The sequence below is a fragment of the Ascochyta rabiei genome, chromosome 19 (assembly GCF_004011695.2).
Source record: "Ascochyta rabiei chromosome 19, complete sequence".
In the NCBI taxonomy this organism is placed as follows: Eukaryota; Fungi; Ascomycota; class Dothideomycetes; order Pleosporales; family Didymellaceae; genus Ascochyta; species Ascochyta rabiei.
In genome coordinates this window covers 1,343,888-1,359,528 of record NC_082423.1, presented here as the reverse complement: position 1 = coordinate 1,359,528, position 15,641 = coordinate 1,343,888, and the positions used below count along the sequence as shown (strand labels likewise).

Here is a 15,641-nt window from a genome sequence, read left to right as displayed (position 1 = left end):
GGACTTTAGCAGGTATATTAGCTTAACAGATTTCTAATATAAGACAGATGTTGTAGGTATAAAAGAACATCTTAACTTATAGGTTACTAGATGTAGAGATTACAGAATATATAAAACTCTAACAGACAATTATGTAGTTTAAGGACAAACTTAAGAAGAAGAAGGGATAGTGTTATAATCCTATGCTAGGGCACAGCACAAATATAAGTACTAGCTAAATAAGACCCCTAACTCTGCCCTAAAGGAACAAACAGTAGAGAAGGACAGGATAGAAAGGGTTATTATGTAATTGCTTGTTAATAAGCATAATATATATAACTGCTTATTAATAAGTATAGTATAATATGCTTATCTACAAGCACCCTTATGTATTTTATTAGACGAACTCTAGTTACTTATTAATAAGTATTGTATCTCCTTAGTATATATCTAGTAGGAACATAACTTTTATAGTTTATATTTAACCTTGTTAATTAAGTTTGTCTTTAGAATCTTAACCTGCGCTTAAACTAGACAGTCTACTCTGTACTATTTAGTGCACCCTATCTTTAAAATCTTTGCTTAGTTGATAACCCCAACCAATCCACCAGTACTCATCCCCAAGAACCAATAGAATCAGTGCTTACAGTCTTTAACTAAAGTACAACTTCAACAGTTATTCTAGGGACTAGGTGACATAGTACAGGCGTAAGTACTAGCTATTCTTCTAGAAGAAGATATATAAATGTTATAGACTAGCCTTAAGGTAGGATGTAATAAGGGTTAAAATAGTATTGTATCTCTTAGGGAGGTAACATGTTGCGTGTTCTTCTAACATGTCTGTAGGGCACGTGACCGCCCCGTCTCGCTTAAGGCTTAGACAAGGTCTTAGCCTCTAACAAAAGGTTATTATTATAAATACAGACGTGTTTACGCTTAGTTTAGGTGTAGTATGTCTTACTAGCACTGGGAATATAGTTAGCTGTAGAAGAAATTAGTAGGTAAGTAGGCCTATAACAGACGTAAAACACTTATAAGGCTAGCTAGTAAGAATAGTAAAGAGGTAGCACTAGCAGTGTAGGATAGTAGTAGCAGAGACTAAGACTAGGTTCTTATTATTTAAGTTACTCTTAACTTTATAGTTGCCTATATAATAGTAGTAAGACTTCTATAAAAATAGTTAGGCCCTATAACTAAATTAGGAACTATAGACATAAAAAACTAGGGAAATGTTATAGGTAGAGCCTTAGAGGGGAAGAACTATAGTAGACTATAACTGCCCCCTCTAGGAGGACTACTAGCCTCTTAGCTAGTAGCCTAATAGCTATAACTAGAGGTAACAACAGATATAGTAGGTGTAGTAATAGCGTATATAAGAAATTTAGTAGGTATAATATAGGTAGGTTAGGTAGAAGTATAGAGTAGTATAGTGTCTAACTTAGGTAGGTGCGCTAGGTAAAACAAAAACAACCTAGGTGCGCGTAGGGACTGACCTAGGTAAACTACAGACTAGACTAGCAGCTAACCTACTAAGAGCTAGACCCTTATGGAACTACAACTAGCCCTAGGGTTTACCTACTACTAGCGTCCTTAGGCCTACGCAGGATGTAGAAAGGACCTAGTAAAATACATACAGCTTAGGAGAGATAGGGAAAGGATTTATGTTATAGGCTTAGACCTTGTCTAAGCCTTAAGCAAGACAGTACAGTTACGTGCCCTATAGACATATTAGAAGGACATGCAATAAGTTACCTCCTTAAGAGATACAATACCATATCGACCCTCATTGCATCCCACCCTAAGGCTAGTCCATAACATATTCCTACTACTACACACAAACTAAGGAAATATAGCTACTCTAGCTTTTACTTTAAAGACTAAAGTAGGCACACGTATGTGGTACCTACAATAAACAACAGACGTCTAAGACCCTCTGTTTACTTCTAAGAGCGAAGGCTCTTACTATAGGGCTGCAAACACACATTTACTATCCTTTTACGCAAACACACTCCTTAAATCACTAGAGTAGCTTAACTGCTCTCGTCTTAAATAATCTTAGACTCACACAGGACGTTAAACTAATCAATTAATCAATTAATCAATTACACCAAATTAACAGCCAGGGTCTCAAAATTGACGCAAAACTCTCGGGGTGAAGCTACTAAGCCACCGTTCCTTGATGATTCCCACGCTTTATAGTCAACTAGTGAGAGATATGGATCTTCTCTAATAGCCGAAAGGCTTGATATCACTCGATTCACTGCAAATGACATTAAATAATTGCATGCAAAATCAGTTAAGGTCATAACTTACGACCCATACCATTGATGAGACATCCTGGAGATTTTTTGGTCTCGCGAGTGTAGTGAGCTCGCAGTTGTTGGAAATGTGATAAAGATGCAGACATCGAAGAATGGTTCGGATGAACAAAGTAAACAAGTGCCGTTCTTATAGCCTCATTCTGATCGGAGGTAGGTTTGATAACTACAAGTATCCAAGAAGTTAATGGTTAGCTTACGTCGCGTTCTATGCGCACAAAAAAGTATTACGTACCTCGGTGAAGTGTTGCATTCATCATACCTTTTGTTAAAAATTGCATTGCATCTCCCATGTTGACGACAATCGAGTTGGGAATATAAGCAACATATTCCCAACCTCGCGTACCATAAACCTGCAAGCTAGCCACCGGATTTGCATATAGATACGTGAGTGATCCGATGTCTGTGTGACCAGCGTATGCCGCCCTTTTTCTTGCAAAATGTTCGTACCATCTGGGATCTGTGTCGTAAAGATTAGTTACTGTTTACTTCCAAAGGAAGAAGACGCATCACTTTACAGCAGTGACGCAGTAGGAGACTTGACGTTAGAATTTTCGTAGTCAAGCACTTACGGTACAGAAGCAAATGCGCCACTTCACTGGACTCTTCATGCGTCTGCCGCAAAACTCCAGGCTGTAACCCACAGAACTTGCCAATGAAATCCAACAAGTGTGGTGTGAGTTCCTGATGATAGAACTTTAAGTGGTTAGCGTGTACATACCCTCTACATGTAGTCCCGTTGTATACTTACATTGAAGATCTTAGATAAAGGCTCTTCGTTGTCTTTGATAAGCTTTGGTCGATTTATCGTTCCGCTGGAGTGATAATCGTAATTGTACTCTTCTATTACTGGCAAGACACTTTTGCGCTTTCTTCCCAAGGGTTACTGATTTTGCATTGCATCAAATTAAAACGAAGCTTACTCTTCATCAGTGCGTGGTTTGTAACCCTCGAAAGAACCTGTCCCGTTTACAGTAGACGCTGCATCCTTCTCCTCTGCTGTTGCTGTCATCATATATGTGTATGTGATCGCTCGGAGTTTCTGAAACTAGAAAACCAATTATTAGAATAAGAAAACTCTTGCAAGCTCGAGAAGTCGTACAAGGCTTGGATCAAGGCCATGATTAACAATATGCAGAAGTCCAGTGGGCGCGGCGTTCTTTAATACCTCGAATAAAGATTGATCAAATGCACCCTCGATAGTCGCTGCTTGCAGTGATTGAAAATCAATTACATGGGGCTCAGCGTAACGCACTTAAAACTCGTGAGCGAAGACAAATGTATGGAGAGTAAAGAGACATACGATTCTGATTCGTAACCGATAGCATAGGGGGTGAGAGAAGAGACGTCATGATGGTTTTACAGAAAAGCCAACAGATTTTTGTGGTGAAGATGATGGTGCTCAGAAGGCAAACAAACAAACATGTGCAATATACTACAAGTGGACAAAGCTAGAGCAAGGAGAAAAGCAAGCCTCAACAATAGTCACATGCCGGTAGATCTACCGTAGTATACTGAGCGGTATGTCGGTCAATACTCAATGCTTCACAGATCGGCATGCCGGGAAGTTTGCGGTGCCATATCGGATGGCATGTCGGTGAATACTCGATGCTTCATGGGTCGGCATGCCGGGAAGTTTGCGGTGCCATACCGGATTTTCTGGTGAACATCGTCTGTTCTAGGCTCTTTAAGGAAATCGCCGAGGGCTAATTAGATTGCTAGTGGTGACCCACCACTCAACAACACCCCTTCAGTCACTCTCCAGCATTACAGTAGTATTAATTGCAGCCAAAATAGCGACCTAAAAATAGTTGTAGATAATTGTAGGGGAGTTTGTAAGTACAACAGTACCTATATTAGCTGCCCCAGCTTATCCCTATCTGTAGTTGCAACCTACAATTATCCTAACTGCAGCTAATCTTAAAGTAAATAAGATACAGTGTGTATTTAGATTAAGAATTAGCTAATACTAGTACGTTGTAGCTAACTAGTAGGTTATGTAGAGGTTAATAGGGGGTTCTAAACATTATAAGGTATTTAAAATAAGCTATACTAGGGTATATTAATGTTGCTACAGTACTAACTTGCTAGATAGACATATCCTAATTAGATCTCGATATCTTGGCATATGCAGAGCCCCGCACTGTTACCTAATTGTTACCTGACTAGCTCGGAGGTTTGCCCCAAAACAGCCTAAAACAGACGATGTTCACCAGAAAATGCGTTACTAGGTGGCATGTCGGTGGAAAGGCTGGTAAATAGGTCATAGTTGGGTTGGTTGGGGTTTACCGGTACTGTGTCTGTACGCGCGGTATCGTGTCCGTACGCATAATGCCCGCAGTCGCGTAACGCCGCATTGAATCTGGTACAATCATTAGATTAGACTAACGAATCCTGTCCTATGGAAAGCTAATCATGGGCTATCTTAATCTAATAGAGGCAGGCCTCTATCCAATCGTGAGTTAATAGGTATCTCCTGATAGATGCTGATTGGCCAGTACCACGTATGCCTCCGGATCTGTTAAATGTGCCGGATGCGCTGGATCTGCCCAATCTGCGGGATGCGCTAGATCTGCTGTGTGCGCCGGATCTGCAGGATGGGAATGAGCACTGAGAGGATTGACTTAGCGCTGAGGAGCGTGCTGAGAGGCGTGGCTGGACGGGTGAGATAGCCAGAACTGTCTCTATGCCGGCTGAAATCTTTCTCTCTCTGTATACTATACTGTGCCCCCTGATTAGCTCACTAATTGAGCAGGAGGGTTCAAGTACCCGTTAGAAGGTGGAGAGAGAGGAGAGGTAGGTAATGAGTAAGGAGATAGATGGATGAGATTCGAGAGTGTCGGATGGATTGATTTAGATGGACAGGTGGGACAAATGGATGCCTCTCTTATGCCTTACATCTGAGTGATTACTCAGGCAATCACTCTTTGCACTAGTACAGTATATTTTAAGTACTAAGTTCTATAAATCAGTTGCTGGTGTTGTAATTGTAAAGTCTGACGCCTCTATATTCTTGGTCTCGACTAGTCTCAGATCACCTCACCGTGTCTGATGAAGGTACCTCTGGGGCCTGCGCCTCACAAATACCCTCAAAAGGCAGGACCTAGCAATAGACTCTTGTCGCTACTTGATTCCTCCAGTCTCGCCCGGAGATCAAATTCCACCTTGTCAAAGTGACCGGAAATCATATGCCATTATCTCACTATGATTCCCTCATTACTGGAGTTAGGTACACGTTCAGGGGAGGTTTGTCCCACAAGATGTGATGCTTTTGATTCATCCAATCGCGGCTACTTTCAGCAAGTTCGATTTCAAAAGAAAACAAAATTCTTGCGAGTATCAAACGACTCTGTGCAAATACCAAACTAGGAACATTTTTAGTCTTGAGATCATGGACATTGTGGTAAATGACTTACTTTCTTCCGATGCAGTTTCTGGGACCGACACTGAAAGGCTGGGATGCTGCCATATCATCCACAGTATTCGATGGATCTAGATGTCGATCCGGGCAGTATTCAAAGGGATTTCGAAAGTTTGTCGAGCTTAGACTGTAGTAAAAATTAGCTTCCTAAGATGTGACAGTTAAGGGCCTCATTGGAAGGATGAATTTTCAAATACCTGGCCGCGAAAGGATAAATTGATACGACTGTCTATAACATTAAGATTTTGTCAGTGTTTCTCTGTCGTCTTTGGCTGAAGATTAATGACTTTAGGGCAGTTTACCTTCTCTGGGACAAAATGTCCTGCTACCTTAGCCCCCCCTGGGGGGACGAATCGGGGTTGACTTCCAGCAGTGGGTGGATATCGTCTGCTCATGACGAAGTCTTTGTTAACGCACTGATAGTAGTACGAAACAACTCAAACTCAACATACCTGAGCGCTTCTTTGATGCAGGCATGCATGAAATGAAGCTGGGACACGGAAGTAAGAGTGATATCATCGAGACACTTGAAGGTGTCACGAACTTCTCGCACTGCTTTCTTGTATGACTCCAAGTTAGTGACTAAAAGGAATGTGACGCCACAAAGAAGTGTTGAGGTGGTTTCAGAGCCACCGAGCATAAGCATGCTGCAATTTGCAGTCAATGATTCCATAGGTAATGGCTGGTCCTTTTGTGATTCCCATTAGCATGTCCAACCTTACAAACAAGAAAATCAAATATGGATTGACGTTAATTGGAGAAAGGGTTGCGTACATTTTCGTTTTCTCTTAGAAGGGCCTCTATGAAGTCATGCCTCTGTATTTGCATACGTCGAAGAAGTTTTTCGGATACAAGATTCGAATTTTTGTTTCGGCTTGTTAATCTCCCAGTCTTGAACAAGAGCGTAACAAGCCATTCGAAACCCATGTTACCTAGAACAACAAAATAAGCACCTTGTCTAGTCATTCTATTCAGGGCGGAGATCCAAGAATGATAAGCGGAGTTCTCTAAACATTGGAACGATTCTCCAAAAGATAAGTCACCAATCATATCGAAAGTAGTGAAGTCTGTAATATGATGTTAGTGCTGTGTGCAGAACGTTGGGTTAGAAATTTTAACTTACTAAACCACATCGAAAGATCGACTTCAAGGTTTCCAATACCACATAATTTATTCAAACGGTTGAGGAGCAGATCCACATAGCGGATCATAGATGGCTCCTGCAATCGCATGGCCTGATCGGAGAAGCTAGGTGCTAGTCGTCGACGGAGTTTGCGGTGTGCTTCAATGTCTTGAGTGACCAGGAGAGAAACTGGAAATTTGTCCGTTCCCCGAAAGAGACGGATGGCTTTTGGAAATTCGCCTCCGGGACGATGCCCATAAATGTCCCGAAGTGCAGCTGAGTCAATGAATGAGAGTTCGTCCGGTGCAACTCGTACAACAGAACCGTATCTTTCGTGCATTGCATGTACTTTGTGTATCCAATCTCCTACGCACACATGATATGCCCACGGAAGACGCGAGACACTACAGGCGATGGGTCCTGGGAATTTGCTGAGGGGATGGAAGAACCGCCTGTAGAGGGCTATTGAAAGTACCTTATGGTTTGATGGTCAGGATAGATTCTGTCACTCAGTACGGACTAGAACTGGGCCCTTACCGTCACAAGACCACTTGCAACTATCAAGTAACAAAGATTTGGCATGATTGCAGCAACTATCTCAAGTGCAGCTGCGAAGGCAAATTGGTTTCGACAGAAGCTTTTGCAGAAGTTTATTGGAGTGTTTTCAAACATTCAAATATTCGAGAGTCGGCCATCCATATCAAGTAAAACAAGATCTTGATCGTACTAGGTTCACATAAAGGCTGTCTTAGATCGTGAGCTGACTCGAGAAAGACATGGCCCGACTAGACCAGTCGTTTCCGTCGTGTCCAGAAACCGTAAAAAATCGATTCTTCGGCAAAACGCTAGCACGGGGCGGCACGATGGGGCCGCTGCTGGGTAATGTGCAAGACGATTACAAAGGGGGTGCCTGAACGGAGTAGCAATACGATTTGCCGCAGCCAGGGTTTTCTTCTTGTAAAAGATCACCAGATGCTCAGTGCAAGCGGCTCGTATTTCTACTTTGTTCAGGCACCCTCCTTGTACGTAGACGCTCTTAGATATAGGCCAAGATGTGCTAATAAAATGCTGTGGAGTCTGTTTTCAAACCATCGGAACGTGTTATAATTAGTGTAGATTTATCTAGGGTTATCCGGGGCGTGCCGTGCCCTGCTGGCCAAAGAACCGAACTTTGACGGTATCTGTGTATCGCTTCCGAAAAATAAGACCTCTACTAGGCCTCAACAATGGTCGCATGCCGGCGGTTTTTCGGTGAGGTCGCGGTGAATTCGCGGTGCTACACTGGGTGGCATGCCGGTGAACTCGACGGTGCTACATCCGCAGGCAACTAATCGAATTCTAGGCATATCAAAGATAACTCCTCTGCACGCTAAGGTTTCTACCAAAGAATATCGGCAATTGGAACATTATATGAGCTTCGTTCCTCGGCTTTCACCTGGATCAGTAACTGCCTAACCGCATCATCGCTATGACTTCCTCCGTTTTTCTCCCGTCTCAAAACATTTGGACCCGGCTGAGATATCTCAAACGATCTAAAATTTACAAGGCTATTCGGCCGTACACACTTGCGTGTAAAGTGGATGAGGGCTTTCCAACGAATAACTTGCTGTTTGAGGAAGGCCCTCTAGAGCATCTCACTGACATTCGAGGCTTAGATCCAGGCCAAGTGACGCTTGAGAAGAATGGATTCACTACGATCCAGCACAAGTTTGAGCAGTCTACGGCAAATGAAGAGGCGATCAAAGAACCTGGTGGATATCTTGATGCAATCCAACAGCTGGCTCGCGACGTATTGACGGCAGAGGGAGTACAAGTAGAGCAGGTCAAAGTCATCAATTGGGTGGTCAGTATCTCTCCAAGCACATGCAAGAGTGCGAGACATGCGACTATTGCTGAGTATGTAAAATAGTTTCGCACTGCGAAGAAAGACGAAATGTTTGCCAACGCCGACATGACTGGCCAAGATTTCCGAGCATTTGCCCCTGATACCTACGTCCACAACGGTAAGCGTAGAATATTATAATACCCCACCCTTTCGAACGACTAACTTTAGAGTAGACTGTAACTACTACGGTGGGGACAAACGTATCCGAGCATTGTTGGGCGCAGAGACCGACACCATCTTAGCATCGAAGCGTGTTCGATTGATAAAGCATGTCACCAATTTTGTTTCGTTTGTTTGATTAAGTACTGACGAGAAGCCAACCTAGTTTTTGGAAGCCGATAAACAATCCAGTTGAAGACTGTCAACTTGCCATCTGCGATGCATCCACAGTTCAGCATGATAAATGCATTCATGGGGACTTTATCGTCAACCCTGACTATATCAGTCAAACAAATTATGCAGCTCCCTGCGAAGAGCAAAAGTGGTATTGGTTGAGTAACCAACAAATTGATGAGGTCATTATATTCAAACAGCACGACACGGAAGAGCGGAGTAGCACACGTTGTAGGTTTAGAACAATGCGCCCCTTTCCCTCCAAGGTGGACGTGTGGTCGTACTTACATACTATCAGACTGCCCTCACACTGCATTTTGGAGGAACGACCCGCACAAATGCAGTGTACAACGTGAAAGCATTGAGGTTCGAATACTGGTCGTTTGCTCTAACTAAGGTGTTACAAGTAGAGCGAGGGTCTCTCAGATAGGCCTGATTGTGTGAAGAAAGGATGAAAAAACACAGAGAACTGTTTTCTTAATAGCTGCTCAAGTCTTCTTACACGTTGGAGTAGACAAGATTCAATTATAAACTCTGCTTATGATAACATACTTTAAGATCGTTGCTCTGCGTATATTCCGGTTCACTTTCAAGGCGCACACGTCTACTCGAGAAACCACGCGTAGCAGCAGCCTATGCAAGTTATTACCCAAATGCCGAGAAAATTAGACCAACGTTGGAAACGTAGTTGTCTTAAGCGGGCTGTTGCCGCAAAACACCACGGCGATAGTGGAGACCTTAAGTACCAGTATCACTTTTGTGTGCCTAACGTGCGCGCGGACGCTATAACAATGTGATCCAGGGACACTCCGTGGATCTATCCACAACAGGTCTGCTGTGTTGACATAGTTAGTAAGAGGGACAAGTCGTAACAGCTTGATTCAGAATTGTAACACAAAATCAAAGGTTGTTTGGTAGAGTTTGTCACAAAGTAATTGAATTATTGGCCAAGGTACTAAGCAACTTTTCATGAACAAAAGTTCGTGACATTGAGTGATGTCTTCTTGTTCAAGACACTATGTCTACGCGCATACACTAAGATACTGGGCCTCGTTGATGAAGACAATATCTTTGGCCTCGACGCCGGCTTTGACATTGGCGTACTGGGCCTCATTGATGAAGACGATGTCTTCAGCCTCGACGCCAGCTTTGACATTGGCGTACTGGGCCTCATTGATGAAGACGATGTCCTCAGCCTCGACGCCGGCTTTGACATTGGCATACTGGGCCTCGTTGATGAAGACGATGTCTTCAGCCTCGACGCCGGCTTTGACATTGGCGTACTGGGCCTCATTGATGAAGACGATGTCCTCAGCCTCGACGCCGGCTTTGACATTGGCATACTGGGCCTCATTGATGAAGACGATGTCCTCAGCCTCGACGCCGGCTTTGACATTGGCATACTGGGCCTCGTTGATGAAGACGATGTCCTCGGTACGTACGGACTCCTTTCTAAAGTTATTTACTGTAAATCCAAGGCATTTCTCGTTTCCAACATACAGTAGTGGCCATGATGTAAGATATAAAGATAGATAGAAAAGTTGAAGTGATGAATGGTCCTGTGTTTGTAGATAGATGAATGCTAAGGAATATGAGCCGTGTAGGTAAGACAGGCTTTATATGAAAAGTGCGTCCTAACAAAGCCAAAGTCACTATGTCATTGAAATGGTTCGGTCCGTCTGCGCTATTTGTCGGCATTTCTGACTATTTCGCTTTAACGCGCGCCGAGAGCTTTATCTGAAGCCGAGTACCAGAAATAGCTGCATGCAGCTATGAACATGGATTTGACCAATTCTTGCCTCAGCAATATTTTGCCGTTTCCACAAAGTTTAATGCGCCCTCTGGTCCGTTTAGCTTTTACATCGGCGAAGAGATTCAGTGCCGAACCTCTAAGTAAAATCATCCCGTGTCTAAAATGCAGCTAAGCGCTGTACAACGGCATAGCTTACGCAGTGTTCAAGGGTTTTAAACTTTGACTAAATGTACACTCCACTGTACGGGATAACCCTGGTATTCTTCTGTCCATTCATACTATGTTCTAGGTAACAGCAAAGCTCCGGACGCTCCGGACGCTCCGGAAGCTATTGATGGTACGTAGGTTGCACACGATATGCATGCTACGTAAGCCACTGAGCTAACCCATGCTACGGATCATAGTGAAATGGCCTACGGCTTACGAGGCCATGCGTTGAGTTTGACATCCGGACCCATTATGATGCCTCAATAGAAACCCTGGAAATGACATCAGCATCAACGATCTAAACGACGTCTTTCGGTTACTAATTACCGGAATGTAGGCTCAAGACCTGCCGATCTTGGACTCTCTTACCTGCTACTGCCTAATGACAGTTATTTATGCTTTGCACTTATTTTTCTAAACTTTTTACCATATTGAAAATTCCCAGGGAAGATTTCCGTGTCTAAGAGAACACAATTTTGTATTTTGACCTATTACACTACCAGAATGGATACAGTGCATCCAGAATGTGGGCTTCAGAGCGAGGAGACTAGTAAACCTCGACCTATGTGGAAGTAAGTAATTCCTGCTGCGCTTAGGTTTGCTATGTAATCCTTCTGACGTTTTGCTAACATCCGGTTCCCTTAGAACCTTGTCGAAGGTTCACCGTTGGCTAAACGTACTGCCTAATCACGACTGTAGCTACATACTTCTCTCAGAAGCCAGATGTGGGACACTGTATGGCTCTGAGTTGCTTACAAACCGAGTTAAACGCATATCAGATGGTCAAAACTATGTCATTCCCGGGAATCAGTCACTTGATTCACCCCTGTGGCTTGATCACAAAGTGCTTGTTTGGAGCGTCGTCTGTAATGAAACAACTCAAATTTGGTCGATGGATATGGAGAGTGCTTCTCCAAGGTCAGTATGTCCTATTGTCTAGTATTCTAGAGATCTCCTCTAATACTTTTCTTCTGAGTGCAGGGAACAGATGATTGGATGCGTCCCATGTGTAGCTTCGCGCATGAAGTTGCTAAAACTCGCAAATTCAATATACGGACTCGTTTTTGGATCGGCCCTGGCCAAAACCGTTGAAGAAAGCCCTTTGGCGGAATTCCGAGGTTCCGGAATGTTATTTACCGATTTCCCTCTTCGCTTCGGAAAATGCTACCGCCCTAAAGCGGAAGTCAGATCTACTATATATTTCATGTTACTGAAAAGAGTGGGATTAGAGTTGCGTCTCTCAGAGTCTCCTCCGCTCGATATCCTAGAGGGCCTCGACCTACGTCTTGGGCTGTGGCCGAATGGGGTATCCTTCGTACTCAGTCCACACGGCTTGTTATTCTCTACGGAACACACTGACATCGGGAATACCACCTTGGTTCACAGGGAGCTTTTCTATCTAGAGAAACGTTGGCTAGACCAAGACAGAGTGTCTAAGATAACACAACTTGGTTGGAAGACCTGGACTGGGATGCCCCATTCGTTTTGTGTTTCCCACGATGGACTCTTTGCTACATTTCTCCAGTCCCAGAGTTCGGAGAACTGTTTCGATCACGATTCAGTCTTTATCGTTTCTCTTGCTAGTCCCAAGGATACGTATCGGGTCAGTCTCTTTCCAGCTCAGCAGGGAACAGGTGCTGGCCCTTTGAACCCGCGGATACTTTCAATATCTTGGAGCTCCAAAAGCTCATCAACTCTTTATGCTATCATAGATGAGGAAGGTAGCATGTCTGTCTGGAAGATTTCCTTGTCTCAAAGTCACGGAACCAGGGCCTGGAAGGGGTTTTACATGCCAATAGTACGCGATGGCTGCACCTCGTCACTGTTTCCTTTAACAGCACCAGGAGGCCAGGAAAACCTCTTGGTGGTCCGATCAACATTTGATAGGGCAGGAATCATCGAGATTGTGTCAATGGGTGTGGACTGTCCAGCTCGTGTTGACCTGATCGCTGAGCATTGCATTCCATCCTGTTTTGCAACACATGACAAGATCTCCTTCCAGGGTGCCGAGACCACCGTATCAGCTTTTGTTCATAAGCCTGGGAGTTTTGATCCTAAGAAAAGATATGCACTGATCATTATACTGCATGGAGGCCCGAACGATGCTTGGAGAGACTGCTGGGCGAGGGTCTGGAACCCGTTACTCTGGACAGATCAAGGTTATGTGGTCATCACGCCAAACATTAGCGGCTCGACAGGATACGGAGTTCCATTCGCATCTTCAATCTATCAAAACTGGGGCAACAAGACGCTAAGAGATCTCGAGTGTCTCTTCTCTCACATGGAAACATCCATGCCGTTCGTCGATTTGTCTTGCGTTGTTGGAGCAGGCTACAGTTTTGGTGGATACATGATGAACTGGATAGCGGGGAACAGTCTGTCCGCTCGATTCTGCGCACTGATTGTGCACGCAGGGGTGTTTTCCGTCCGGAACTTACTGGGTGGAGACCTGCCTGTCATTTACAAGGCAGATTTTGGGTGCTTCCCATGGGAGGACCCTGAACAGTGGGCGAAGTGGGATCCATCTCGCTTATGCCAAAGTTGGAGAACACCAATGTTTTTCACTCATGGAGACATTGACTATCGTGTGCCCATATCTGAGAGCCTCGCAGCATACAACACATGCCAGATTTTAGGCGTGCCATCTCAGTTTCTCATGTTTCCAGATGAGGGCCACACGATAGCGAAGTCAGATAATCTCGCCCAATGGCAGGAAATGATGATCAAATGGGCAGAACGCTGGGTAGGAGACCGACCAGGGAAGATATACAAGTAAACATATGGTTCAACCTTGTCCGTCCTGTTTCTGGCTGCACAAATTTGCAATGTGTGATGTAATTTCGTCACTAGTGCATCCCTGCTCATTCCAATTTTGTTAGGAGAGTAGTGTTGTAGTAAAACTAAATAGTCAATCAATAGCGTACTCCACAAGCGAGTGACCGGCACAAGCAAGTAACCGGGTTTTACCAAGACCACACCAACACTAACGTACTCCACAAGCATGCCGCTCAACCCAAGCAGTCCGCTCACTTTTGCTAAGACCACACTAAACTCCATACTACCTACAATGCCTTAACGCAATAATAAGAAAACGCTTTTAAATAAAGCAGACATACAGCTTACTTTCTAGGCTATTAATCTTAGAGCATAGGCTCTCACTATAGGACTGCGAACACACATTTACTATCCCCTTACACAAACACGCTCCTTAAATTACTAGAGTAGCTTAACTACTCTGGTCTTATATAGTCGTAGACTCACACATAACGTTTAACTCGTCAATCAATCAATCAATCTAGGCTATCTAATAAGACGTAACAACATCTTAGTTACGCGCTGCAGTAACTAGTAACTATATTACTAGAGCCTCTTTATAACACAATTACAAGCCTAAATTATTAAGGCTAACAATTACTAAGAAGGAGGTAATTGTCTAGCATTTATTAGAGCTAGATAGGCGTGCTTACTAATATAGATGATATTTATAATTCTCTACATACTAAGCACTACTAGCTATTTATTAGTAAGGACTCGGCTGCTAACTTTATTAAGCGTTAGTAGAAGCTTAAAATTAAGTTTAATTATAAGTATGACTATAATAGAGCCTAATATAAGGATCCTTAGGTGATTAGAGACTAGTACTACCTAGTAGAGAATACAAAAGCTAAGTATAGTATCCTAGGTAAGAACACCTAAAATTTTAAAAAGTCTAGCTTTATAATAGACAATATATAAACAGGAGTTGTTATTACAGGCTTTAATTATTAAGGGAGACTAAAGGCAGTATAGTAATATAACTAAGAGTAGATAAATATTGTAGGTAAGAATATTGCTTAATGCAATAAGGTGGTTGTCTTCGATAGCGAGCCCTAATGGCTTGCTGAGATCATCTGATATACCCTCCCAACAATCACGTGCCTCTAACCCCTAATGGCCCTTTAAGCCTTTGCTAGTTAACACCCCTAATAATTACATGCACTTAAACCCTAATAGCCTTCTAAGCCCTTACTAGTTAACCCTGTACTTTTACTCTACTACACATCTCCCCTACCCTAAGAGCTTAGTCCTCTTAAGCTTACGCCTGTCTCTATCTGTTATTCTGCCCTTCTGTAGCTTCACTGTCTGCCCTAACAGAAGACCCACTAGTGTTTGCCTCTAAGCCCCTTTACTTTAAACAACCTCCTAGCACTACATAGCAGTTTATTAGGCTGTTACTTAATAGTTTGTACTTACATAGCTACGTTTACTCTAGCATTTAGGCATCTAAGCCTGTTACAACTAATTCCTAAAGCCCTATTAATTTAGGACTTTAAGAAAGATCCTTGCGTGTAACCTAATCTGTTTGCTATAACAGCTAAGGTAAGTCTAGGTGCCTGCTGTTTATTTGTCTAGTAAATCTCCTGCTTGTGTGTTTGTTAGCCTATATTGTTTAAGGAGGACAACCTAATAGCCTATTAGACTGTTTTAAGAACCTATAACCCTCTAGCCCTAGGCCTACTAATTAGTAGGTTGTTTAGTCTAGTCTAGCAACCTACCGCCTTTTACTAGGTAATATTGCTCTTACTAACATAATAGTAAACAACTTTTACTAGCTTTAGGTCCCTTTAGAATAACACATCTAA

At 43.2% G+C, this 15,641-nt stretch overlaps 5 protein-coding genes across 7 annotated transcripts, besides 13 other annotated features; 2 read left to right on the top strand and 3 right to left on the bottom strand.

The window, feature by feature from the left end:
• Positions 1-659: part of a mobile genetic element that runs on past the window's edge.
• Positions 655-880: a mobile genetic element.
• Positions 880-1,803: a mobile genetic element.
• Positions 1,020-1,074: a tandem repeat.
• Positions 1,802-2,077: a mobile genetic element.
• Positions 2,060-2,082: a tandem repeat.
• Positions 2,082-3,649, bottom strand: EKO05_0010514 (uncharacterized protein; the record flags this gene model as incomplete). 2 transcript variants are annotated; one of them, XM_059637771.1, is made up of 8 exons in its annotated part: positions 2,082-2,239; positions 2,293-2,463; positions 2,533-2,757; positions 2,870-2,993; positions 3,049-3,169; positions 3,221-3,345; positions 3,400-3,551; positions 3,601-3,649. In XM_059637771.1, 8 exons carry the CDS (start codon positions 3,647-3,649, stop codon positions 2,082-2,084), a joined length of 1,125 nt encoding a protein of 374 aa, XP_059493754.1. The 2 variants fall into 2 exon arrangements, with proteins under 2 accessions (XP_059493754.1, XP_059493753.1); XM_059637770.1 differs by having other exon boundaries at positions 3,466-3,551.
• A 960-nt stretch (positions 3,650-4,609) lies between these two features.
• Positions 4,610-4,657: a mobile genetic element.
• Positions 4,658-5,499: 842 nt separating this feature from the next.
• Positions 5,500-7,513, bottom strand: EKO05_0010513 (uncharacterized protein; the record flags this gene model as incomplete). The annotated part of the gene is made up of 8 exons (XM_059637769.1): positions 5,500-5,662; positions 5,714-5,845; positions 5,916-5,947; positions 6,021-6,105; positions 6,171-6,406; positions 6,493-6,785; positions 6,842-7,316; positions 7,379-7,513. The coding sequence occupies 8 exons, from the start codon at positions 7,511-7,513 to the stop codon at positions 5,500-5,502; spliced, it is 1,551 nt and encodes a 516-aa protein (XP_059493752.1).
• Positions 7,514-8,309: 796 nt separating this feature from the next.
• Positions 8,310-9,455, top strand: EKO05_0010512 (uncharacterized protein; the record flags this gene model as incomplete). 2 transcript variants are annotated; one of them, XM_059637768.1, is made up of 5 exons in its annotated part: positions 8,310-8,684; positions 8,751-8,844; positions 8,900-8,993; positions 9,052-9,290; positions 9,358-9,455. In XM_059637768.1, the coding sequence occupies 5 exons, from the start codon at positions 8,310-8,312 to the stop codon at positions 9,453-9,455; spliced, it is 900 nt and encodes a 299-aa protein (XP_059493751.1). The 2 variants fall into 2 exon arrangements, with proteins under 2 accessions (XP_059493751.1, XP_038794161.2); XM_038943135.2 differs by having other exon boundaries at positions 9,052-9,455.
• A 626-nt stretch (positions 9,456-10,081) lies between these two features.
• EKO05_0010511 (uncharacterized protein) lies at positions 10,082-10,758 on the bottom strand (the record flags this gene model as incomplete). Its single annotated transcript, XM_038943083.2, has 2 exons — positions 10,560-10,758; positions 10,082-10,507 (listed from the first exon to the last, which is right to left on the bottom strand). Exons 1-2 carry the CDS (start codon positions 10,755-10,757, stop codon positions 10,082-10,084), a joined length of 624 nt encoding a protein of 207 aa, XP_038794162.2. The 5' UTR covers position 10,758.
• Positions 10,759-11,523: 765 nt separating this feature from the next.
• EKO05_0010510 (uncharacterized protein) lies at positions 11,524-13,795 on the top strand (the record flags this gene model as incomplete). The annotated part of the gene is made up of 3 exons (XM_038947054.2): positions 11,524-11,591; positions 11,665-11,937; positions 12,001-13,795. The coding sequence occupies 3 exons, from the start codon at positions 11,524-11,526 to the stop codon at positions 13,793-13,795; spliced, it is 2,136 nt and encodes a 711-aa protein (XP_038794163.2).
• A 208-nt stretch (positions 13,796-14,003) lies between these two features.
• Positions 14,004-14,157: a mobile genetic element.
• Positions 14,150-14,315: a mobile genetic element.
• A 94-nt stretch (positions 14,316-14,409) lies between these two features.
• Positions 14,410-14,850: a mobile genetic element.
• Positions 14,568-14,637: a tandem repeat.
• Positions 14,851-15,048: a dispersed repeat.
• Positions 14,942-15,641: part of a dispersed repeat that runs on past the window's edge.